This window comes from Schistocerca gregaria, chromosome 4 (assembly GCF_023897955.1).
Source record: "Schistocerca gregaria isolate iqSchGreg1 chromosome 4, iqSchGreg1.2, whole genome shotgun sequence".
In the NCBI taxonomy this organism is placed as follows: domain Eukaryota; kingdom Metazoa; phylum Arthropoda; class Insecta; order Orthoptera; family Acrididae; genus Schistocerca; species Schistocerca gregaria.
In genome coordinates this window covers 483,369,435-483,396,281 of record NC_064923.1, presented here as the reverse complement: position 1 = coordinate 483,396,281, position 26,847 = coordinate 483,369,435, and the positions used below count along the sequence as shown (strand labels likewise).

At 40.1% G+C, this 26,847-nt stretch overlaps 1 protein-coding gene across 2 annotated transcripts in view; it reads left to right on the top strand.

Moving 5' to 3' along the window:
- Window positions 1-26,325, top strand: part of LOC126365986 (ATP-dependent RNA helicase vasa) — a 63,111-nt gene extending 36,786 nt beyond the window's left edge. For both annotated transcript variants that reach the window (XM_050008799.1, XM_050008800.1), the window contains 7 exons: window positions 2,943-3,164; window positions 15,371-15,547; window positions 17,044-17,239; window positions 17,316-17,513; window positions 24,717-24,889; window positions 24,973-25,068; window positions 25,727-26,325. In XM_050008799.1, the coding sequence (XP_049864756.1) occupies window positions 2,943-3,164; window positions 15,371-15,547; window positions 17,044-17,239; window positions 17,316-17,513; window positions 24,717-24,889; window positions 24,973-25,068; window positions 25,727-25,777 (1,113 nt within the window). In that variant the 3' untranslated portion in view covers window positions 25,778-26,325. The remainder of the gene's footprint in view (window positions 1-2,942; window positions 3,165-15,370; window positions 15,548-17,043; window positions 17,240-17,315; window positions 17,514-24,716; window positions 24,890-24,972; window positions 25,069-25,726) is intronic.
- The last annotated feature ends 522 nt before the right edge of the window (window positions 26,326-26,847 follow it).

Genomic DNA, 26,847 nt, shown 5'->3' with positions numbered 1-26,847 from the left:
GTTTGTCGCTGCGGGTCAGCTTTGATGTTGGTCCACATCTTGTTGGACTGCCCGCTTTTAACTCTGCTCAGGCAGACATTTGTGCTGCCTGATACGCTTCCTGCATTTTTATCAGATGATGATGCGATGGCAGATTTAGTTTTTAGTTCTATTGGTGCAGGGGGTTTTTTGTCGCTTGATCTAAGTGTTTGTCCGTTTTTTGTGTTGTTTGGCCTTGGGACTATGATTTTAGACTGGGGGTTTTTAGTGTTGCTTGGTGGTTGGCTTTTCCATTTTGTTTCTATGTTCGACCAACCACTGTCGTACTCTGTGTCATTTTAATTCCTTTTTTCTGGTCTTTGTGTCTTTGTTGACGTGTGTCGTCTCTTGTCATCCCCATTGTTTGTTCTTATTCTTTGTGGGTGTTTCTAGTTCGTGGAAAAAGGTACCGATGGCCTTAGTAGTCTGGTCCCTTTAATCCCACAAACCAACCCACCAACTGTTAGCACTGCCCTGCCATGAGCCTGCTCTTAAGAGTGTCAAAGTGGCAGAACGTGTGCAATAGGAGAACCCAGTCATAGCACTAATTGTGCCTGCCCATGGGCAAACAAAGGATGCCTGTACTCATGTGGGGCTGCATTGGGGCAGTGTACCTTAACCACTATATTTTTAGTAAATTAAAGATTATCTCCTGAATGCTGCCTAAAAATTATTTCATAGAATAAACATTGTGTGCAGTCACATGCAATGTAATAAAGTGAAGTATACATCTGTTGTAGAACTTGGATGCTGGTTCGTAACTTCATATGCATTAGAACACTGTAAATCTAATAACTTCCACTTACTTCTGTTTTGTTACTTGACAGTATTAACAGTGGAAGTATTCATTTACAAGATCATTGCTGCTGCTGCTGCTGCTGCTGCTGCTGCTGCTACTACTACTACTACTACTACTACTACTACTACTACCTAAGTGAGCAGGGTGGTTCTTGCCCCCCTTACAAATGTTTCCTCTTGAAACAATAATTTTCAGGCAACAAGACTTGTCAGTGCTATTGGGATGTCAGGTACTGCTGATAGTTCTTTTGCTAATGAAACTACGGGTTTAAAATGTTGTAGAACAGTTAGTCCAGTCCTCACAGGCAAAAAACTTCTATGGAGATATTCCACACAAGTTGATGTATAAAACTGCTGTAATTATTGAAATTTTTGTTTGATTCATGGTTTCACAACTGAAAACATCTGCACTTGGTTATAAGCAGTTGTGTAAGCAAAATGTGGTGACAAATGTTGATAAATTTTGATGTGACTGTTTTTAAAATCAGTTTCAATAAACATTGGTTAGTGTCTTGAACATTGTCTAAAATTAATAATCAGTTAGTAAATTTCACCTGTCTTGTAGTTGCAATTTGAATTTCAGAAATTGTATAATATTCTAACTAGCAATGGCACTCTCACCGTTCTCGCAATTGTAATCTGTTTCTGATTCAGTTAGACACTTAAACTGTGAACCTCCTCCTAAAATAGCCAGTTGTTTGGCTATCTGTTGATTGGTGATCTTCTTAGATGTAGTGGTAGTATCACTTTTCCTCGGTGTGTCTTATGCAATATATAAAATCTCAAGATTCAGACCAATGCTTATTAATTAGAGTAAATTAAATCCAGTTTATTTGGCATTTTTAAGGGACACTCTGTTGTGACTATATTATACCATGTAAGAATTTGTCATATTCATTTCAGTTTTGAAGACCAACATTCACCAGAACTAGCAATCTATTGTTGCTTAATTCCCATTTTGCCAGTTTTAATGACTTTTATACTATTTAAGGATACAAATTGTGAATGGTGTTGCAGATCAAAGGACCAGAATTGGCCCTGAATAAAATAGTGCACAGAAATCTCTGAAGCCTGGAGAGATTCTAGGCAGAAAACTTGTGAATCTGAAAAAGAAGTTTCTTACCTTACCTATACATATTGCAAGGTCTCTCACATCTATCAAAGGAGAAGTGGAAAGAAAGCAAATTTATTAAACCAGGTGGTTTGAAAAATATCCATCTCTGAATCAAAAATGAGTTAGGATGATGATTGCGTTACTATTCACAAAAGTTGTTACTGTAATAGTGAAAAGTGTCTATATAGTTTTTGTGCTCAGCGTACTGGAAAAGTTCAGGAACTTGGCCTATTTTAGCCCCAAAGTATCAGGGTCATTCTAACACTGATTGGATGGAAATTGTTGTTCACTTACAGATATGGAACAGCCAATTCATCTGTATTACGTAAATGATTCCAGGGTGGTAACCAAAGGAAATGCATACAGTGTACTTCAGTAAAATAACTTCTGTTTATATTAAAAATAGAATTATTTTTCATTCCAGTTTGTGTTTCATTAATTTTTGTGGTTTGTAAAAGTTGCATAGATGAGACTGTTACAGACTGAGGTTGCACAGGATTTCAATGGCCGAAAAAATGTAAGATTTGGCTTTCAGTGGCATGTTGTTTACTCCATAGATTTCACATATTAGATCCATGTAGGTTGATAGATGTTCACATACTTTTGCTGAGTGGCAGTGTTCTGTTCACACTGCTACACCAGAAGTTCCAAGTAGATGTATTGTGGAAGTACAAAGTATGTGGAGTGGAGACATGGTATTGAAGGTGATAACTCATATCTAATAATTGCTGAAAAGGAAACCAAAGTAACAAAGGCATTTAGTAAACTATTTCATATTGTAAGGTGGTGGTGGTAGTAGTAGTAGTAGTAGTAGTAGTAGTAGTAGTGAGAATTTCATGCTGTGAAAGTTGAAAGAAGTAATACACTGCAAATTTTGATACCCTGCATTTCCACATTTGTATTTAATGTTGTGGTTTTTGGAAACATGACAATGAATTTATTATTTTTCTGAAGTGTAATTGTAATAGAGGTAATGAAGAAAGTTTCTAATTGGTATGTTTTCTATTTTCAGGCTGCCTTCCTTCTGCCTATTATTAATACCATCCTAAATGATCCAAGGGAGCTAGTCATGACAGGGCAGGGTTGTGAGCCCCATGCTGTTATACTATCACCAACAAGGGAACTTGCATTACAAATTTTTAATGAAGCACGGAAGTTTGCACTCGGTTCTATTGTAAAGTCTGTTGTTGTGTATGGAGGTACTTCAACCATGCATCAAGCCCAACAAGTAGCGGTAAGTTTACTACAAAAACATTACTATTTTTGCTGTTGAATGAACACAAGTGTATACTGTGACAAGTTTAGGCCATGCAGTAGTGCAATATGAACATATTATTAAGTAGTCCAGTATGAATGCATTTTAACTAATATAAACAGCTCTCTGGAGTTCAGAACATCACTACTCCCAGTCATGGTGAGGAAGAATTTGAGTAAGATATTCTCCTAAAGTAACTTGGACCGGAATTTCTGATGTGCTCTCCAGTAAGGTCAACGTAAATTTTCTTCAGTCCTTGTCAAATACAACTAGTGTTCAGTCTGACCTGGAGGTTACCAGGCAGTTACTTCACCCTCTGTTTACTTCCAACACACCACATAGTAAACATTAAATGTGTTGGTTATGCCCACAGAAATGTTTTTAGCAACTTGATGAAACCCACTTAAACCTGTGAGGTTCATCTGTTGAACTGACAGTTCATCTGTTGAACTGACAGTATTTTTATATGGAGATATGTAATTGTGAAATGACATACTGAAAACAATATGGAAAGGATAGATTGCTACTCATCGCATTGAGGTGTTGAGTCATAGCGGGTCAATGAAATGAATACTAGCAATATAAACTGTCGGACAGTGTCCTTCCTCAGAAGTAGAACTCTTTAACACATTGGTTGAAAATGCTGCTACAGCAGTATGGTTCTTTTTTAACACTACCAGTTTCGGGCTCTTATACACCCATCTTCAGGTGTAGTAAATTGGTGCTGTGACCAGAGTGCTGCAGTGAACATGAACAAGACACTATGTGATACTAATGAGTGCAGGTGTGTGTGTGTGTGTGTGTGTGTGTGTGTGTGTGTGTGTGTGTGTGTGTGTGTGTGTGTGTGTGTGTGTGTGTAGGGGGGGGGGGCGGAGGTGTCAGTGCCTTCTCTTCGTGTTCAGAAGCAATCTAACCTTTCCATACTTAGAGGCTTCGTTTAAATGCATTTAACTTGGTGTCTTTCATTCATAACAGTGAGATAGTATTGTCTCAATCCTTCAGACAACCAGTTAGCCTCACTGTGCCCTGCAGACTGCATGAAAGGATGGTTGCTCTAGGTGTTGGTGGGTTCTTGAGTCTCAAGGTGGTTTCTGGGAGGAGCAGTCTACAGCCAACTTTGCTGTTTCTTTATTTAAAAAAAAAAAAAAAAAAAAAAAAAAATCTGACAGCCTTTTTGTAAATAACACCTCATTTGAACCTTTCTTGAGTTGCATAAGGCACTGCTTGCCACCATCACATTTTTTAAACCTACATGACAGACTTTCAAGGCTTCTTACCGACTTTTTATTCTATTGATTGTCGTGGGCTTCAATTGGCCTTCACTCTACACAGGTCCAAAAGATTCATGTTCTACAGGACTCTGTCGTGAGTTTCATGATCCACATTGACATCAATGGGCTATTGGCCTGTGTTGGGCTGCTGGTCATCCCTGCACTGCATATCGATGAGTTGTATTTCGTACATATACACCATGCTGTGCAAGCCACCTAATGGTGTGTGATGGAAGGTGCTTCAGATACCATAACTGATTCACCCCACTCCATCTAGTTTCATTCGTAAATGGTGTGTGGGAAGAATGGTTGTCAACAAGCTTCTGTATTGGCTCAAATTTCTCGAATTTTCATTGTGGCCATTGCGTGAGATATATGTTGCACAAAGTAATCTGTTGTCCAACTCTTCCTGAAAGTGCATTTTGAAATTTCGATAGTAAACCTCTGCTATGCACAATGCTTCTCTTAGTGCTCTCCAGAAATTTGAGTAATAAACGCCTCCATCATGCACATCACTTCTTTTTTAATATCATAGTAATGCTCTTGCAACAACTAAGTGATCCTGTAATAGAACAATCAGCTCTTTTGTTGCATTCTCTCTATTGTTCCTACCTGGTAAGGGTTCCATACTGATGAACACCATTCAAGAACACTCGTACAAGTTCCTTACACGCCATTTTCTTGGTGAAAGTGTTAAATTTGTAGAGAGAATCTGTGTGGAATATTCTTTTCCTACTTTTTGTTATATCCAGAATGAAATTTTCACTTTGCAGTGGAGTGTGTGCTGATAGGAAACTTGGTGGCAGATTAAAGCTGTGTGCCAGATCGGGACTTGAACTTGGGGTCTTTGCCTTTCACGGCCAAGTGCTCTGCACCATTCATCAATTCTCTGCAGGTCATTCTGTAAGTAGATACTGTCTTCTGGCACTGAGCATCTTACACTTTCCACTAGATGATTTATATATGTTGTAAACATTAATGGTCCTGTCACACTCCCTTAGGTTACTCTGGAAATAACTTCTACACCTGTAGATTAACCTCGATGTTCAGTGCCTGTAAGCTCCACACACTTGATTTTTTTCCATTAAGAGTGATGTGTTGAGTTTTATCTATGAGGAAATCATTCCCAGTCGCAAATCTGGTCCAGTACTAGATAAGTTTGTATTTGGTATTTGTTTCACTAAATGGTATTATGGGTTAGTTTTAAACGATTTCCTGCAATCACATTCTGTATCAACCTGAGAGCTGTTGTCCACAGCGCTATGAATCTCGTGGAGGAACAGAATGAGATCAGTTTTGCAAGATCTATTTGCGGAATCCATATTAATTTTAATAGAAGAGATCTTTGTTTTCCATAGAGACTGAATTCTTGACCCTAAAACATGTTCCCTTATTCTAAAACAAACGGACATAGATACAGATCTCTAATTATGTGCATCTGTCCTAAGGCCATTCTTGAAAACAGAAATAACCTGTGTTTTTTCACTTCCTATGTACCACCATTTGTTGCTCCAGCAATCTACAGCAAACTGCTACTACGAGGTAAGTTCTGTCACTTAATATTTGTAGACTCCTGCTGTTCTCATCTGGTACTGATGCCATTCCACTAATAAGAGGTTGTAGTTGCTTTTCTATTCTGTGATCAGTTACATCTATGTCTTCCATTTCAATGTTTGTACGATGATTGAAAGGAGGAATGTGTTAAGATCTTCCACAGAAAATCCATTTCTGAAGACCAATTTCAGTATTTTGACCTTCTCTCTGTTAAGGTCCATGTAGGTGCCAATGAGTGAATAGAATATTCTGAACTGCATATTGATTTTAAAAGACCTTAACCTCTTACAGTTTTTATTCACATTGGTTGACAAAATTTCATTTTAAGAGTCATTAAATGCTTCTTTCATTGACATCATTTTTTACTGAGTTGAACTTTCATTTATCATCTAGGTTTTGACTTCACTTGAATCTGAGTTTATGCTCTCTTTGTTTATGTAGCAATTTTCTAATAGTGCTATTGAACCATGGTGAGTCTTTCCCATCCATTATTTTTTCATTTGTGCTCCACATCTTCATCTCTTGGGTGTTTGATGCTGACTAATCACTCTGCATTTTGTGTCCTGTCACACTTGCTAAGCAAAAATATCTTCCTACTTTTCCTCACATTTCTTGTCGAACTGATAGTCATAGTTATCACAGCCTTATGATCACTGTTACCTTTCCATATGTTAATTGTTTCGTTAAGTTCAGATGTGTTAGTTACTAGATGGTCTAAACTGTTAACTTTGAGTTGGTTCTCTATCTGCTCAAAATAATTTCCTGACAAGACTTTCAGAATGATTTCATACTAATACCTGACTGGCCCTGGTGGCAGTTTTGAAAGCAGGACTGTCTCAATCTATACTTGGCAAGTTGTCGCCCCCATTACAATAGCATGACCAGGAAACATATTTATGAAATTCTGCAAATTCTCTGTGAACTGCAGTACCACAGCAGTTCCTGACACAGTTTGTAAAAGCATGAGAAAGGTCAAAAATGACAATCCTTGAAGTTCTTTACCCAAATGAATTCCGCTTTTGGGACCGATGATAACCTCAGTAGATATTATTTATTGCAATAAATATACTGTCTCCATTGGTGGCTGATCTATACTTTTCATAAATATTCCAATTTGAACTTAAGATTTCATTACTGTTCAATTCAGTTTTCAACAAACTTTATTCCTAATAGCTACATGTTACACCAGATGTAGAAGGTTGTTGTTGTTGTTGTTGTTGTTGTTGTTGTTGTTGTTGTCTTCAGTCCTGAGACTGGTTTGATGCAGCTCTCCATGCTACTCTATCCTGTGCAAGCTTCTTTATCTCCCAGTACCTACTGCAACCTACATCCTTCTGAATCTGCTTAGTGTATTGATCTCTTGATCTCCCTCTACGATTTTTACCCTCCACGCTGCCCTCCAATACTAAATTGGTGATCCCTTGATGCCTCAAAACATGTCCTAGCAACCGATCCCTTCTTCTAGTCAAGTTGTGCCACAAACTTCTCTTCTCCCCAGTTCTATTCAATACCTCCTCATTAGTAGATGTAGAAGTATGAAACTTGAATTTGGTTGCAATAATCACACATCTGTTGTTTTAACCTGATAAACAACATGTAATTCAAAATAATCTCCATTGCTATTTATACATTTCTCCCACCTCACTTTCAGGCTAAGGATACCACCCCAGAAAAGTTGTTCTTTTGAAGCTAACCGGTCAGTGAGCCATTTTCATACATTTTCATATGAATTCAAGTGTTGTTCAGCGAGAGCATGTCCCAGTGATGCCAATAGATTATAATTGGAGAATAAGCCGCATGCTCTAGTGTTTCCCAACTGAATGCATTGATCATTTCCCAGACACGTTTTGCTTTGTGTGATGGGGTGTTATCAAGGAGCAATATGACTTTTTCCTTTTCTCTTATTCTGGTCATGTTTCACATAATGCTAGATTTAAATCGATCACTTGCTGTTGGTAGTGGTCAGTATTAACAGAACAGGTTTTAGCGGCTCATATTAGATGGCACTCTTCTGACCCCACCAAACGCAGAGGATTGTCTTCTTTCCAAAGCGATTTGGTCTTGCAGTGGATGTCCATGGTTTGCCTGGATTCACCCATGATTTACGATGCTAAGGATTGTCAAAATATATCAGTTTTTCATCACGTCATTATTCGATGGAGAAAGACTTCTTTTGTTCCTGGCGAGAAGCATTTCACAAGTGGTCTTTTGATTTGCTTGCTTCTATCAATCAGTTTATGTGGAACACATTTTTCCACTTCCTGCACCTTTCCCATAGCTTTCAACTAAAGAGACATGGCTTTCTGCATCGCATTCCATTGTTCTGAGTTCCTGTTGGGTTTGAGTACCATCCTCGCCCAATAAGGCCTGGAATTCGTTGTCTTCGAACTTTTTTTGTAGTTTCCTGCTCTAGTTGTCTTTTGTGTCAAAATCAGCACCTTTGAATTTTTTAGCCACTCGAAACACTGCTTTTTCTTTTTTTTTCTTCTTCCCCAAGAGCATGTTCACCGAAAGCTTCGACAAGCATTTGATGCAATTCTGGAGCAGTTTTCTTCAAATAATAACAGAAAACCAATGCTGTCTGCAAGTCGTAGTTCATAGGCACAAAACTCTATATGTTTACGGGTTTGAAACAGACACCAATGTATGGAACTTCAGTTATTGTGTGTTTGCATTTGTAGTCAGCTGTTACAGGAAGCATATGGCACTGCAGAGACAGTCTCATGGACCCTACTCAGATGGCTAGCACAGTCTATAGGGAAATTGTGGTTTCATACTTCTGCACCTGGTAACCTTCAATTAGCAATACTAATTCTGGTACCTTTTCTTGGATGCCTCTTGAGTTTATTGATATCAAATTAATCTTCTCCATACCTGATCTGTGAGGATGAGCAGTCTCTGAGAACATGTGGCTGATTTAACTTAGATTTTTGGAAAACAGTTTCTCTGGTGTCAGTTGGTGGGAAGAGGTTTTCAAACCTAAAATACCCCACATACTGTGCTGCCCTGATACACATTGCTTGTGTGTAGTGCATGCCTGACCTGAAGGGAACCCTAAAATTCTCCACGCAATAGCAGACAGAAGTAGAGGAATTCGCGTGAGATCCCATCACAGTCCTTTGAGCCTCTGGTTCAGACCTCCCACTCTGTTCCAAACCAGAGGCTGTGAATGGCCCTGGGTACACAGTGCTATGAATACAGCTTAGTCTGCACCTCCACATGTGATGTTAGTTGCTTCACCACCAAATCGACCATCTGCTGAAAGGAGCGAAGGATAGCCCTATAATCAAAGTGGTAGATGTCATTTGTGCTTACATTTGACACTGTTAGCCATAGTGGCGATTCTTCTGGAAAACCTAAAATTCTGCAGGAATTACATTTTACCTGGAAAGCTCAGGGAACACTGCTTTTTTAACCTGGCATTGAAATGGAATATTGCTGAGTTTCTTTAATGACAGATTTTAAAATACTTAATGTTTCAAAGTGTGTTGATTATATGGATACTATAGCATATAAATTATCGATGTTTAAAAAGTGCAGCAGTTAAACTACTGCAATGGCTGGTATGTAGCTCACCGGATGATGGTCATTATGTGGTATGATCCTGCCCCCCTCAATCCCCTGCTCACCATTAATTTCCATTAATATATTGGGTGCTTCTTGGCACAGCTGGAACTCGTAGGGAATTTGTCTCCTAACATTGGTGCATTCAATGACTAGCATACCTGCCCTCTGCATTTATCTGAACTGGACAGGCAATATGGCCACTGGGCCAACACAGGCATCCCACACTGGTTCAGAAGTACTGTCAACACTGGTAGCACATTGTATGTGTTGAAGGGGTAAATAACCAGCCATGCAGCCCGTTTCCTCTTTTGCCTTCTGCCCAGTGGCACATGAACCCACCACTGTTCACCACTTCAGTGAGGATAGACTGGTCAGATGTTGGGTTTCAAAAGATGCAAGATCTAACAAGTCACCAGGGATTCCACCAGCAGCAAAGGTGTTGCAGATTTCTTCACTGTTGCTCTGTCACAACAGCATTGAGCTTTTGCCTTAAGCCAGTCGATCATAGCCAATATAATCCTATTCAATCAAATAAACTTTTTCTCATTTAAACCTAACTTTATTAAAAGAGCAGAAAAAAGAACAATTGAGATAAAAACTTAAATTGGAAATGGTAACAAATATATTATCAGCATTTGATCCATCAACTAACATCTTCAACTTGTCATAGCTTCCAGCTTCCAGACAGAAGCCTGAGTCTCATTGTGTCTAGTCACAAGCAGCACAGCCCCTTGCACTATTGTAATGTGTAAAAATCATAAAAGACCTCTGACAAACAAAGCAGTTAAGATTAAGTTACTCTGTCAGACCCTGCAAAAGAGAGAAACTACCCAACTGATGCTACTGGGCTAAAATTCAAAAACAACAGTCTTGATTGCGTTTCCAGATTTCTGTTCATTAGTGACCAGTTTCGGCCCTTTCCTCAGACCATCTTCAGGCTTCTCCCTGCTATATTGCAGCAATGGAAATGCCTGAAGATGTCACGAGGAAAGGTGCGAAACTGGTTTCTAATGAGTAAAAATTTGTAAACACTATAAAGAATGTTCTTAATTTTTAGCATTTTATATAGATCGCTGTTTTGCTCCAATTGCAGAATCCATTCAAAAATTTTGATGCTACTAAGGTTGGAATGTACACAAAATACACGGAGAATTAACACTAAAATTTGACCGGCAGTTTTCTCACCATAGCCTGATACAGCAAGATCCACAAGCTCCCAAAAACAGATACAAAATTCTATACTGAGAATGGATTTATCAAATTATCTTTCACTAGAAACTCTGCTTACCTAAGTGCTACTGCAGTAAATAAACATTTATTTTCTTATTTAGTCTGCCCAGTGTGCTGATCTAAACTATATGCTGTGTAATAACATGAGATTTAAACATAAACATATGGCACTTACGGCAGCGGAAAATTGCATAAGGTATCTACTTAATGCACTTCACATCTACAGAAAAAAACTTTAAATTTCTAAACACGAGTCTGCACAGTAAATACACAAATATAGTGCATAAAAAAAAAAACACAAACTGAATTACTGTGCATCAGATAACTGCTACTGCAGCTGCAGGCACTTCCTTTGCGCCATCCTCTGCTGCTGGACTGACCTGGCACAGCTGCCACTTGGTCCCCTTGGCTGAATGCATTGTACCACAGTTCATCCTGAACCAGAACTCTACTTGTGTTCTCAACACATGGAAGTTGTTGCACAGTCATGTTTTTAGGCCTCTGTTTTGATAAAAAGCTGCCATGACTGCCTTTAAACTAAAGACTGTGTGCATGTGGAAGCTCAGCATTATCTGCTTTCTTGCCCAAATCTTTTGGTGTATAGATTGTGCTACCATTCCCTGTATTTACTGGACCCTGATCTAATCACGACTGGACTGCTGTTGTGCCTGACTAATGGTGCATGGAATCTTTGACTTGGAAATTTTTGGACCTGGTTCATAATTGTCTAGTTTTTGTGGCCAGTGGTACTGTCCAGACTAACCATGTAGACAGTCTGTGTCAAAGTGGGTATCTTCAGACAGTACCAACACTTGGCTACACATGCAAACATTGTTTGACAGTTCCCTGATAATCCAGTGCATCACATTCTTTCTGTGTAAGTGGAGTGTTGACCACCTGATAACCACCTGCAGATGGGATTACATTTGGAATGCGTGTCACATCTCCTCCCCGGAATTTGCTAACATTACTCCTTGGCTGGTGTCCAAGCCTTGAGTTTGGAACAATGTCTTTTAAGGTCCTGAAATCTTATATGCCCACCTTCTAGATTTTCAGTGTCCGTAGTGCTCAGTTCTTAGGGTTTCAGGGTTCTACCATCATTTACACAGATGGCTCTAACACGGTGGATAAAATGGGAATAGCTGACGAGGAACACCATTCATTGCCAGGAACAGTGTGTTTTTACAGTGGAGTCCTCCATTTTATTAAACCTACCTTTCTGTACTATGTTTTAATATATAATGATTCAGTGAGTGGTCTTCAGAACATTTAAGGGTGTTACTCATCACCCTGAGGTCTCTGCTGTTAGTGATCATCTCACTGTAATTGGTCATACTGACCACTAGTTCCCAAGTCATGTGGGTACTTCCATGTAATTGTGCAGTTAGTCTCCCCATTCACTTTGCAAATTCCAAGTGTGGATTTATAGGTGCAAATAACACCAGCTTACGTTCCAGGAGTAGTAGTTACCTTTAGTCGCCTCAGCATTGGTCATACCAGTTAACCAGTACTTCTATTTATGTAGGGAGCCATCCCTGTATTGTTGTGGAGCCTTACATACAACAGCTGACGTCCTGGTGGAATGCCCCCTAGTTATAGGAATTTGTGCTAAGCATGTCATTCTGATTTGCCTCAGATATTGACAGACAATTCATGTACTGTCAAACTGGTTCAGTTTTCTCTAGAAAAGTTTTTCTTTTCAGATACAAGATTTGAAGTTACAAACGGTTAGTGAGGTTGAATTATGGCATTCCCTAATGCATGCTGGGTTTGGGCGGACCTCTCCCACTAAAAGTTTGACCAGTCTTTTAGTCTGTACTTAAACTGTTTAAAACAGTTTTAGATGCTATTTATTTCCTTTCCTGCAAAATCATATTTTCTCTTTTACGGGTAGCACTCCGTTGAATAGTGAATGTTCTTTAATGCTGTGACGACATGGGAGCATTAGTGGGATAGCTCTGTATGGGATGACTCATATTGCATGCAGAGCCCCTGGGCACCCTCCTGCTACTTTACCTATTTCTCTCCTTATGTTTCTATCATTGACAGTCCTGCTGATGTCCATTACCTTTTAGCCTTCTCACTCTTACAGTTATGAATGCGCCAACTAAGACATTCTTAGCTCTTGTGACATAGCTATCTGTGTGTAGGAGACAAGTACGTAAATAAACCGCACTATGCCTAGGGATGTTTATCAGACGAGTGCTATAGGACTTCACAGTGCTGTAACACTTCCTGCTCTTCATTAAGCTAGTGGGGATTGGGTGTGGGGTCGGGCTTTCCTTGCCATTGGATGAGCCCTAGGAAATGTCTGTTTGCTCTGATCTATGTTTTGGCCCTATACATTCACCTCTGTAAATTCTCTCTCATATCTGGTATCAATATTGCCTTAAATACCTCAGTCCCATCACCACTGTGTACATCGGAACACGTACTTCGCTTCTTTCACCAACTCTAGAAAAAAGAAATCTTGTACTCAGGAACTATGATTAGTTAGCAGCTGGCCTCTACCACGAGATATATTGAAAGGCCAATCCCAAAATTATTTTACACAAAGTTCAATGGTATTGTGTACACAGTACGTCAATTTCTGTGAAAGTTTGAAGATTCAACATTCTGGATCCACATTGCTTCTGTTTCCCTGTTACCAATCTGAAAATTACTTCTGTGCTTGCTGAGAGTATTTTTGTTCATACAGAATGTCATTGTTAAGTTCATAGAATAAGGGGGGAGGCAGATGAGAGAGAGAGAGAGAGAGAGAGAGAGAGAGAGAGAGAGAGAGAGAGAGAGAGAGAGAGGTGGAAAGTTAATCTTACATGCCACGCCATATTTGTTAACAGCACCATTCATTTTCAGGTGGTAATAGTTCAGGCTTAGATGCTGTTAAATAACTGTTCTGCCTGCATGTCCCACCTCATAGCACGCTGTGGTGTGCCCCCCCCCCCCCCCCTCCAAAAAAAAAATCCCCATGTGTGCTAGTACTTTAATTGATTACGGAAGCATTGTCAGTGGAAGAATGTGGCAGGAATACTAAGAAACTAAAGTTGGTGAAATAAGTTGTCATAGGAAACATCCCTTCAGTAATGTACGTAGAAAAGAGTACTATAAATATTGAGAAAAAGCACTGTCCCTATAATAGGCACCACCTCCATTGGGAGGATTCAACAGTACAGTGCTTTCAATTTACTTTCTATTATGCTCAGACTTCTATTCACTTGCGTTTTTTCAATAGTGATTTGTCAATTTTAAATAAGAATGTGAAAAAGTCTGAAGGTTTTGTGCGCAGTTGGGACTCTAGCACAAGTTGTGGGGTAGATTATTCATTCTTGGGTGGTGTAGTTCATCTAAAGTACATGTAATCATATTCATCAAAAACACTGATAATCATGGTGTTGCTTCCCTATGTCTTTTGTCATGAAAGCTACTGATTTCTTCAGAATGTTGGTTGGGTCTGCCATTTTACAAAGATACTACAGAAGCAGAGAGCTTCATCACAGAAGTACAAGCCTTTTTGTCAAATGAAAGCTGAAAGAAGTCAGATGTGTGCAAGGAGGCCAATATGTGTGTTCAGTGAATACAGATGTAAAATTTTGTCAACATCTCTCACCAAAAAATCCTGAGTAGTTCGATCTTCATTAAATCAGTAAGTGCCTCTATATTACCTAGTCTATTATTCAGTGACATTACTGTAACTGAAGTAGAATATGGAAAGCCAGAATGGTAAAGTTAATCTTTTTTCACTGTGGGAGACGAACAAGATTTCTCCCTTCAGTCATTACAGACTGGTGGGATTGAAAAGTGATCACAGAATAGGAAATGAACTGAAATTGCTAATCAAGGGAAAGGAAGCAGGACTACATGTGGTACCTGTGAGATTATACCATGACTGCTAGTAGGGGAGAGTCATTGAAGCAGTGATGAACAGGAAGCAATGGGAATAATGTGCTATTCCAGTTTCCAAGAATGGTTATCGGACAGATGGAAATAATTCTATAGCTTCTGCTTGTCCATATGATGTAAAAATTATTGAACCTGTTTTGTGCTTGTGCAATAACCTTTTTGCAGAAGGAAGATCTCGTGCCTAAAAATGTTGATTTTGCAATCAGATCTTTCAAAGCTAGGGTTGATGCTGTATCCCTTTCCTGGAAGACATTCATTGGCTGCATGCTATGGGCAGTGAATTAAGAAAACAAAGTATTGTAAAATATACAGGAATGAGCCAACAAAAGCGGAGTGACAGCAGAAAAAGGAGATAACTCGCTAAGATTCATTGAAACAAATCTTTAGGAAATGTGATTACTCCACAGAACATGCTTACAAAACATTTAACTGATAATTCAGGATAGCTTGTCAGTTTGTGACCGTTAAGTTAGACTAACGAAAAAGAATATTTAACATCTTATGCCTGTGGAAGTCGAAGCATAACAAGCCCTTATCATAAGAACGGATGAGAAGATTCAACAGATTACATTTCTCCTGCTGTTAATAGTATATTGTGTGTGTGATTTTTTGTGTGGTATGTTTGTTTTTTGTGGAATGAAATTGCTTAGCTTTTTGTTGCAGAGGGGCTGCCATATTCTTGTAGCAACCCCAGGTAGGCTTATGGATTTTTTGAACAGAGGTCGTGTGAACTTCCAGTCTGTCCGCTTTGTTGTACTTGATGAAGCAGATCGTATGCTAGATATGGGTTTCCTACCAGATGTTGAGAAGATGCTGGAACACCCTACAATGGTTCCTACGGTAAGCACCTTCAATAATTAGTAATACGTTGCAGGATTGTTTTTTGTTAATTTGTGAGTAGAACATTGAATGTGCCGCAGTTGTCCTTTAAAATATAATAGTTAGAATTAGATTCTTATAGGTGACAACTTCACTTAATGGGATAAGTGTGGTGAAAGTTCGAAATTGAAGGTACATTTTTAGGTCATTGCTTAAATGTCACTGAAATGTCAGACAATAATGAGGGGCTCTTAAAGATAGTTAAATTTGCATGTATAACACAATAACTTGATGGAAAATGGCACAAGGGAATTGGTCCTGAATTTGATTTTATGTAAATGTTCTGGTTTTGTTCTGTGGAGAATAAAACTTAGGTAATGTTTGTATTTCTGACAGGGTTAGACAAGTACTAAATCCTGAGATACACATTTAATCATGTTATCATTCCACAAATTTTAATCATAGTAGTATAAAAACACTTAATTCTTTTGTAATCAGTTTGGAAGAATGCTGCTTTGTTAATTTTCTTCCAGGCATATCGTTAATATCCTCTTACTGGAATCTGTCACCAGTGTGTTGAAATTATGAAAGAGAGGAATGACTAGTTTGGTTTAGTGTGAAGTTACTTATGTTGCAGTATAGGGTGTTAAACTTTTTGGAAGTCATGCTGCCACCTCAAAACCAAATTTTCTTCCCATCATTAATATCAGGCAGACCTGGTGACATTGTAGTACTAGAATTTAGAAGAGTTGCCTTAGCTTACTATTTTGAATGATACATTAATGTCAGCTTCATTCACTAACCTATGTACATAGGCTGAGCAGTTCATGGTACCCAGTTCCAATGCTGGAATAATACTTGGTATCACATAGGTATGAGAAAAAGACTGCCTGGGTGTTGTGAGTGATTGTTACTTTAAAGGTTTTACAAAATAATGCAATTTGCATTTCCCTTAATAAAGTTAGTGGCTCCTGTAGTATGCAGATTTGCAGAATCAAAGAAAATGTGAGCCTTTATTGAAAATAACACGTGTTGTGTTGGGATAATAGTTGCAACGTTTTAGTTACGCAACATGGAAAGTCTGTCAAAGATTTAGCAATTGTGTGACACTGTTATTGTTACTAAATGCTCTTGAAAGAGTTTAAGTTAGGTGAGTGACAGATTTTTACCCATTTTAAAGTATTAATTTTCAAATGCTGAAATGGGAGTCATATTCACTTGCCATTTGGAAATGTTGCTGTCAGTAGTGGTTAAGTTCTCAAGAATATGTAGAATACACAGTGCACTTGTTCAGAAACTTTAGTACTTACTGAGAATTACACATTAGTAAGAAAAGGTTAATGTTTCCTTTGGGGATTGATTTTTGTATCTTTGTCACAGATCTTTATTAGTTTGTAAATATTGAGTGATTGAATGAATGAAATAAGATTTTTAAATTCAGTGTAACATGTGCTTAGCTACATAAAAAATACTTACATTGCTCAACAAGTTGCTGTAAACATTTTACTTGCTTTCAGGGAGAACGTCAAACAGTTATGGTGTCCGCTACATTCCCTGAAGAAATTCAGAGACTAGCAACAAAATTCCTGTCCAATTACTTATTTCTGGCTGTCGGGATTGTTGGTGGTGCTTGTAGCGATGTGGAACAGATTTTTTACAAAGTATCTAAATTTGACAAGAGAGCAAAACTTACAGAAATACTGAGGGAAGAAGGTTCGTGAGTTACATTCTGTGTGTGTGTAAAAGAAAAAGAAAAACGCAGTTATTGCAAGGGTATATTGTGTTCCAGGTGGCAAGAAGGTACTTGTTTTTGTGGAAACAAAAAGGATTGCAGATTTTTTGGCAGCATTTTTATGTGAGGCAGAATTTCCAACAACAAGTATTCATGGTGATCGCCTTCAAAGTCAAAGAGAAGAAGCGCTTTATGATTTTAAGACTGGACGAATGGGAATTCTTGTAGCCACTGCTGTTGCAGCCAGAGGTTTAGGTGAGTTATGATGAAACTGCAAATACTGTTACTGGCTCAGTAAACGCTCCTGTTCATAGAACATGATTGGAAGAAAAAGAAAAAAAAGCAATGCACTGCTTTATCAGTTAAAGATAAGGTTGGAGTGGTTACTTCTTCCTACCACAGTACTTTGTGAAATCTATGTGCATACAATTTTGGTGGTGGTTGCAAGATGTATTGATGACTGAAGTTAACATGGGACTTTTTTTGAATAAATATGCTTACACAGCAATGAAAACTGTGCGAAGAATTGTTCAGTTGAAAGGTTTTGTCTGAAACAAATTGTACATGCACTTCATTCTTTAGTACATGCACGTGATTCTTCAGCACTGCAAAACATATTTTGTAATTGTCTGTTGCTCATAATTTTTCACATGCCAGGGACTTTAAATATGATTTTTTCCCCATGTTACTGAAAGTATTCTAGGTTCTTAAGCAGTGAAATTGCTGTCTAGACCTGTAGCTCTATGTATATATTATGTAAGAACCATTGCAATAACTTTTACTTGTTATATTCCATAACTTTTAAAAACTTGCAAACACACACTAAATAAATATTTACCGGATACCGCAGCATTGTTGTTAGGTTCACATTAGAGATGGTACAGAAATTATACACCCATTCCCATTGCTGGATTTCCTAACACTAAAATATTCAAAAGATAATGAGGTCTAATGAAACGTCAAAGAACTTCCCAGACTTTCTCCAATAATGGGAAAAGATAGGAAGTTAAGCTGATTAATTTATACAGTTTTGACGAAGCCTAACTTTATACTTTGGTGGCCTGAGGACCTGTTCATGGCTGTTTGTCGTGTGATCTTAAAACTTGTCAGTTCTACTAGAGAAATATGGGCTACATGTTGAAATATTCCCACTGTGTGACTAGATTGGTATTCATTTATTTAAAACAGCCTTATAGCCATTCTGAAGTGCAATTTTGAATCTCTAATAATGCAATCTGCTAAATGTCTTCGCAGAAATAACCCTTTTTGATGATGTCATTTTGTCAGGTTCGAAATTTTGAGATATTTCAAACCGCACATGAGAACTGTTATGAAGTCGAAATCAAATCTACAGTTAAATTTTGAAAATTTCTTTCAAAAACTAACATGGCTATAGTCGCTGAAGGAAAAATCATTGAGTAATTTCATTTCACTTCTGACTGTGTTCAAATCTTGCAGTCTGAACCCCCCCACCCTCCACTTTCTCACCTTCCTTTCCAAAGCTCATGAGCCTCCAGAAACAATTGGGAAGAAAATGGTGAGAAATTCGTACTTTGTTCCTCCAGCTCAGTGCTTGAAATTGAACAGGAAAAGAGATCACTCCCAGGATAGCAAAAGCCTTGTTAGCTACATGTAAAAGAGAACTAAAATACATGTGCACGCATTCACCTATGCCCCATCTTGTGCTGACTAGTCAGTGCAATCGTTTCATTCTGACAGTTGGATTGGGGGAGGGGGGGTTAAAGGTTTGGAGGGAGGTAGCAAATTTGATGGCTAGGAATGTGGAGAGGTTAGGTTGGCTGGTGCATGGACTAACCATGTGACAGGTGGGTGACAGAGCCAGTAAGGTGGTGTGTGATGACGATGAGGGTGTGGATTGGAAGGGGATGACAGGACATCATAGATGGGGCTAGGCAACCTGCAATGAAGACAGCCTGAAACCAATGCTGGGCACACTTCAACAACTACCACTGTATTATGCTAAATATAAAAGCACCTTCCAGTCAAGGACTAAGGGCATATCGCCACCCGATCTGTGCTTTGTGATGGAACGTATGGTTCATGCCTGGCTGGTATGGTGGATAGTCTCTTAATCTACTAAACACTGCACAATGTGGATTTTGAGCACACAGTTCTGTAGTTGACCATCTCGTCACTTTATCAACCCATGTAACATCTCTCGTCTGACTAAAAGTGATATCTCCTCATCTTCAACCGGATCTGGTGCGATGACGCCTTTCCATCACAATGGCAGGGGAGCACAATAATTCCGGTGCTAAACTCCAGTAAAAATTCACTTTATGTGGATAGCTATCGGCCCATCAGCCTCACCAACATTCTCTGTAATCTGCTGGAACATAGGGTGTCTCGGTGGTTGGGTTGGGTCCTGGAGTCGTGTGGCCTACTGGCTCCATGTCAGGGTGGCCTCTGCCAGGGTCACTCTACCACTGATAATGTTACTGTCTTTTTTTTTTAAACTTATGTAAAGTATACAACATGACGTGGTGACATAATATCGTTGCCACATTGTATGAGTTGGGTCTCTGTGGCCTGCTGCCGATTTTTATCCAAAACTTCCTGTTGCTCCGTTCTTTCCATGTCAATGTTGGTGCCTCCCAGTTGCCCCCGTATTCAGGAGATAGGCGTTCCGCAGGGCTCTGTATTGAGTCTATCTTTATTTGTAGAGGCCATTAACGGCCTAGCAGCAGCAGCTGAAGGGCCATCAGTCTCCCCTTCTCTGCATGTAGATGACATCTGCATTTTGTATTGCTCCTCCAGTACTGGTGTTGCTGAGTGGCACCCACAGGGAGCAATTCACAAGGTGCAGTCATAGGCTCTAGCCCATGGCTTCCAGTTTTCAGCCACGAAATTGTGTGTCGAGCACTTCTGTCGGCATCGTACCATTCATCCGTAACCTGAACTTTATCATCATGATGATCCACTCACTGTAGTGCAGACGTATTGATTCTTGGGAAGTGTTTCCGACACCCGATAGAGTTGGCTACCTTACCTTTGTCAGCTTAAGCAGGAGTGATGGCAGCACCTCAATGCCATCTGCTGCCTGAGAAACACCAACCGGGGTGCAGATCGCTCTACACTGCTGCAGCTCTACAGAGCCATTGTTCAATCCCGCATTGACTGTGGGAGCCTAGCTTATGGTTTAGCGGTGCCCTCAGTGTTGTGTTTACTCGACCCAGTGCACCACTGTGGTGTTAACTTAGTGACAGGAGCTTTTAGGACAAAACTGGTGATCAGTGTCCTGGTGGAGGCCAGAGTCCCTCTGTTGAAGGTTAGGCATGTACAACTGCTCGCCAGTTCTGATGAAGACTTTCATAATTCTACTGCGCATCCGAATCACAGACGACTTTTCCCACCCACAGCAGTTCCTCTCTCGCATTGGCGGACCTGGTCAGGGCTTCAAATTCCAGTTGGTGTCCGACCCCTTATTTCCGATCTGGGGTCCTTGCCCTTACCCCACCTATACTTGGGGGTCATTCACGTACACCTCCATGGTGTACACCTATGCAGTGGTTTCTCCTGTACCTTTCACATAGCCCTGAGGACTAAGGTTAACCCCGCGGCTCTCAGCTGCCACTTCCTCTCGATTCTGGACATGGACTGAGCCCATGAAGTAGTTTACACCAACAGCTCGATGGCTGATACTCGTGCCAGCTTCGCGTATGTCCTTGAAATACATATTGAACAGCATTCCTTGCTCGATGGCTGCAGTGTTTACACTGCCAAGCTGGTGGCTATATTTCGTGCTCTTGAGTGCATCTGTTAATGCCCTGGTGAGTTGTTTCTTCTGTGTTCTGACTCCTTGAGCAGCCTACAAGCTACCAACCAATGCTACCCTGTCGTTCTTTGGTAGCGGCTATCCAGGAGTCCATATATGCCCTGGAATGGTCCAGTCGTTCAGTGGTGTTTGTCTGGACCAGGTCACGTCAGATTCCCAGGCAACGAATTTGCTGACAGGCTGGCGAAACAGGCTTCACGGAAACTGCATTTGGAGATCGGCTTCTCTGCAACTGACCTGCATTCAGTACTACACCACAAAGTTTTGCGGCCTTGGGAGGCGAAATGGCATAACCTCAGCACACACAACAAACTGTGTGACATTAAGGAGACTATGAATGTGTGGCAGTCCCTCATGCGGACCTCTTGCAGGGACTCAGTGTTTCTCTGCCGGCTGCGCATTGGCCACGCTTCGGTGACACACGGGTACCTCCTGCACTGTGGTAACTCGCCTCAGTGTCCGTGCGGTGCCTGCCTGACAGTAGTCCATATCTTGTTGTGCTGTCTTTCTTTGGTTGCCCTGTGACGGGCTCTTCATTTGCTGGACTCATTGCCATTAATTTTAGCTGACAATGCCTCATCAGCTAATTTAGTTTTATGTTTTATACGTGACGTTGGGTTTCATTGTTATATATAAATTTTACTGCATGTTCTTTGTCCCTTTGTGTTCTTCACTGTAATACTTTTATGGTGGATGTTTTAATGTGTCGCAGAGTGGCTGGCTTTTCCTTTTTATCCTCGTGGTCGGCGAGCCACGGTCATCTGCTCTTTTATTTTTACCCCTTCTACCTGTTTCTTGCTTCTCTCTGTGGTTTTCTTTTCCTGATTTGTCCATAGTATTGTTGGTTGTCCTTCTGGTTCGTCCTTTCTCCAGTTATTGTTCTGTACATATCCTTTCTTTCCTCTTTTCCTTGTTTATTTTACTGGGAACAAGGGACTGATAACATCACAGTTTGGTTCTCCCCCTCTTTTTTAAACCAATCAACTTTATTTCTGCTGTGTTCTGTATGTCGCGCTTATTTTACTCCCACCTTAGTGGAATTATTCTAATCAGAACAAGGGACTGATGACCTAGCAGTTTGGTCCCTCCGCCCTCTTTTAAACCAACACATGACTGGTTTTGCAGGTAGCCCTGTCTTTGGTGGGGCAGGTGATGTTTGTGACTGGACGGGAATATGTGGTGGTCGGATGCATTGGACAGATCTTCCATTTAGGTCTGTCACAGGCATGTGAGCCATGAGGCAAGGTGTTGGAAGCAGGGTTTTTGTAGGGAGGGCATTGTGTAGGTTCAGTGGGCAGTGGACTACCACTGTGGGAGGAGTGTGAAGGTTAGTGGAAAGGACATTCCTCATTTTAGGGCACAGCGAAATGTAGTGGAAACCCTGGTGTTGTATGTGATTCAGTTGCTCCAGTCCTGTGGGGTTCTGAGTCACAAGGGGGAATGCTGCTCTATGGCCAGACGATGGAACTTTGAGATGGTGGGTGACTGAGGAGATAAGGTGTGGGAGGTATGTTTTTGTACAAGGTCGGGAGACTAATATGGTCTGGAAAGGCCTCAGTGAGACTGTCAGTATATTTAAAGAGGGACCACTCGTCACTACTGACACGATGGTCACGGGTGGCTAGGTTATAGGGAAGGGGCTTCTCAGTATGCAACGGGTGGCAGCTGTTGAAGTGGAAATATTGCTGGTGGTTGGTGGGTTTGATATGGACAGAGGTACTGATGTAGCCATCTTTGATGTAGAGGCCTACATCCAGGAAGGTAGCTTGTTGGGTTGAGTGAGACAACGTGAATTGAAAGGGGAGGTGTTAAGATTCTGGAGAAATGTGGATAGGGTGTCCTCAACCTCAATCCATATCATGCAGATGTAATCAGTGAATTTGAATTAAATGAAGGGTTTGGGATTCTGAGTGTTCAGGAAGGATTCCTGTAGATGGTCCATGAATAGGTTGACATAGGATGGTGCCATGTGGGTTCCCATAGCTGTACCCCTGATTTGTTTGTAGGTAATGCCTTCAAAGAAGTAACTGCGTGAGGATGTTGTTGGTCATGGTGAATAGGAAGCAAGCTGTTGGTTTGGAATCAGTTGGGCATTGTGAAAGGCAGTTTTCAGTAGTGGTAAGGCCATGTGCATTAGGTATGTTGGAGTAAAGGGAGGTGGCATCAGTAAATGATGAACAGGGCACAATGTGGTAAAGGAACAAGAACTGTAGAGAATTTGTAAAGGAAATGGATGGTATATTGTATATAGGAGGGTAGGTTTTTGCTGCTAGGCTGAAGGTGTTGGTCTTCGAAAGCAGAGATTCTCCCAGTGGGGCACAGTAACTGAAGACAATGAGGCGTCCTGGGTGGTTAGGTTTACTTCAGGAAGTGCATAGAAGTTAGGAGTGTGTGGAGTGGTTGGGGTGTGGAGGGAGATGGACTGTGGGGATGCGAGACTGGAGATCCTGTTGGATTTCCGGAATGGGGTAACTGTGGCAGGGTTTTGTATGTGGATGAATCTGACAGCTGGCGAAGCCCTTCTACCAGGTAGTTCTTGTGGTTCAAAACAGTGGTGGAGCCTTTGTCAGCAGGTAGGATTATAAGGCCGAGATCTGTTTTTAGGCGGTCGGTTGTGGTTCTTCATTCAGATGTAAGGTTAGTTTGCGTGTTAAGGGATTTGAGGAATGATGGTGAGTCAAGGTTAGACGTTAAGAAATTCTGGAAAGTTAATCAGGTGATTTGGGGGCAGTTGGGGTTGATAGTGGTTGGATGGAGGAGTAAACAGAGCCGGGCAGGGCTCAAAATCTCTTTGGTTGTCAGGGTCGCTGATGGAAAAAGTGTTCCCGCTGCAAGGACTGGAAAAGTGAGAAGGTCTTCACCAAGTCCTGCATGATTGAATTTGGAAGTGAGGTGAAAGATGAGGGCTTGGGAAAGGGCTGAAATTTCTGTGGGGCTACAGCTTTTGGAGGAAATGTTCGTGACAGTGTTTTGGCTCTGTTTAGGTTCTGGATTCTGTGGTAGTGGGAGAGTATTGGAGGGTGTGGTATACATAGTAGGTCTGCGACACAGGGTTTGTCTGCTAAGAGGTGATTTGGGGAGGTTTGGAGATTGTTGTGGAAGTGGTGGATAGTGATAGTTCAAGGTGAGAGCAGGGCGTGAACTGGGTGGTCAGTTTCTTGAGGTGGCATTGTGCCTATCTATGACTCAGCTTCCCTGCTACATGGTGAGTAGCAACTATCCTTTCCTTCGCTGATTAATATTGAAATTAAAAATCTGACTAACAAAAGATTTTGTTAAATTCGATATGTATCTTGATATGTAACTTAATATATATATTTTCCTCCTGTTCTGATGTTCTGTGAACTCTGTATTACATTGTTCATTGATAACTCGAATATTTGAAGGTTTTGTAACTGGTGTGTTTTGTAACTGTAACTTGTTAGTGTGTTTGTTGCACTTAAGTACTCAATGACACTGTAAATGCAAGGCCAAAAATTGCACCCAAGGAAGAAAATATCAGTACTCTTAGAAAAAGTTGACGTTTTCAAATCTTACAATGTTTAAGAAGTCATTAAAAAAGTAGATTGATGAAAATACAGGAGGGGGGGGGGGGGGGTTGCAGTTGGCTGTACCTTTCTCCTTAAAGGTATCAAAAATGTAACAAACCATTACTGTTTCAGATATAAAGAATGTGGCTCATGTTATAAACTATGATCTACCCAAAAGCATTGACGAATATGTTCATCGTATTGGCCGAACAGGAAGAGTAGGAAATAGAGGAAGAGCGACAAGTTTCTATGATCCAGATGTGGATGCACCAATAGCTAGGGACTTAGTAAAAATACTGCAACAGGTATGTCATTAACATATTGACAGTTCAGAGTAAAGAGTATCATCACAGGGATGACTTAAGATTCTAATCCAATGAACTTCCAGGCGAACCAGAACGTTCCATCTTTCCTGGAAAGTGATGCCAAAGGTGGTGTATCAGCATATAGAGGTGGACAGTTTGGTGGCTCTGACATCAGAAATGTAAGTAGTTTCAAATGCTGTGATAGTTTATATTATTTGCTTGCTTTGTAATATGATCTTCAGTGGTGACTGGTGTGGAGTAAATGTGAAAGATATGGGGCAAAAGTAATTGTGTACTTCAGTGTGTAATGAGAATAAATTGTGTATGAACAGATTTAGGTCACTTGTTATTCTTCATGCATACGAGGGGCGTTCGAAAAGTCCGTGTAAAAATAAAAACTACTTACGTGTTTGGGGTAATCCTTTTTTTATTTTTCGACATAGTCTCCTTTTAGACGTGCATGCTTTGTCCAACACTGTTCTAATTTGATCTTTTCCAAACAATAGGAATTGCCTTAGTCTGCAAAATAGCTATTAGTTGAAACTTCCTGGCAGATTAAAACAGTGTGCCGGACCGGGACTCTAACTTGGAACCTTTGCCTTTTGCGGGCAAGTGCTCTACCAACTGAGCTACCCAAGCACGACTCACGCCCCGTCCTCACAGTTTTATTTCTGCCAGTACCTCGCTATTATTTCCTGCAATCACCTCCTTGTTTGAATAAAATCTTTGTCCTGCCAGCCATTTCTTCAAAATGTGGAACAAATAGTAGAATGCTTAGCCCATGTTAACATGCATCTGTTTATTTCATGTTTTAATCGTCTTGATGCTGTGTTCCAGTTTGAGCCAGAAAACCTTGCAGGGCCTCCTGAACCAGAAGAACCCTGGTGAAATAGACTTTCGTTGGAAAATGAAACATTCCAGTGTCTTTGATCCCAATCAGAGAGCAAGAACTAACTGTGGTGTGTAAGCTGTGACTAGAGTGTTACATGTTATGGACTACTAGAATGCACCTCACAGTACTTATTATTTTGTATCTGTTTATTCCTATGATTGTTGAATGTTGTGATCATTTAAATGTGATTGTGTTGTTGCTGTTCTAGTACAAAACTTTTACTGTTAAGGACTTAATTTGCAGCTGTGATTCATTACCTTTAATTTTCTACAGTATTGTGCTCAGACTGTTAATTCATATCTTTTAGTAGTCAGTTAACAGTAAAACTGTTTGTGAGGAGAAAATTTGTTTGATTCAAGAATTTTGTGAGTCCTGTTCAATATTTTTGCAGTATTGTTTATTGCTAACAAAAGGGATGCTTATTGAAAACCATATTACCACGGTTATTTAAATGTTCAGGATTTCAGTGCTAGCCATTCTGTTACAGCCTCCTGCTTATCTGTTTGATGTGCCCTTTCTAAAGCAATAAACGTTTTGTTTGAAATGGTCTCATGTGGCTCTAGAATCTCCTTAATCCGTACCCAATTTTTCCTTATATTCAGCAGCTGTTAATCAGTGGTATGATTGTGGCACATTACAATTTCTGTTGTAAAGTTTCTGAGGTGATGTCTATTTAAGATAGGAAATATTTCACATACTACTTCTCAGAGGCTTCTTTTGAGGAGGATTCATAGGAATTGTGACAAATGCTGGACAGGAAAACAAAAATAAAAAAAATTCATGCAATACTAAGGGCTATTGCTCTGTTACTACACATTACGTAGGATAGGCTCCCCAATTGTGGTACAGGTTGGCCATTGCAGAAATTCTTCAGGAACAGAAGTTTATGCTTTTGATGTAAGTAAACAGTGAATTTAATTTGACTGGGAGGATTTATAAATAAATTCAAATAATGGATATGCCCTTGTAAATAGTTAGTAAAACTGTAGTTACTCTCCCATGATCTTCCCTTAATGTGCATTTAATAATAGGACCTGACTCAGTAAATTCATGTGAAACAGTTCTT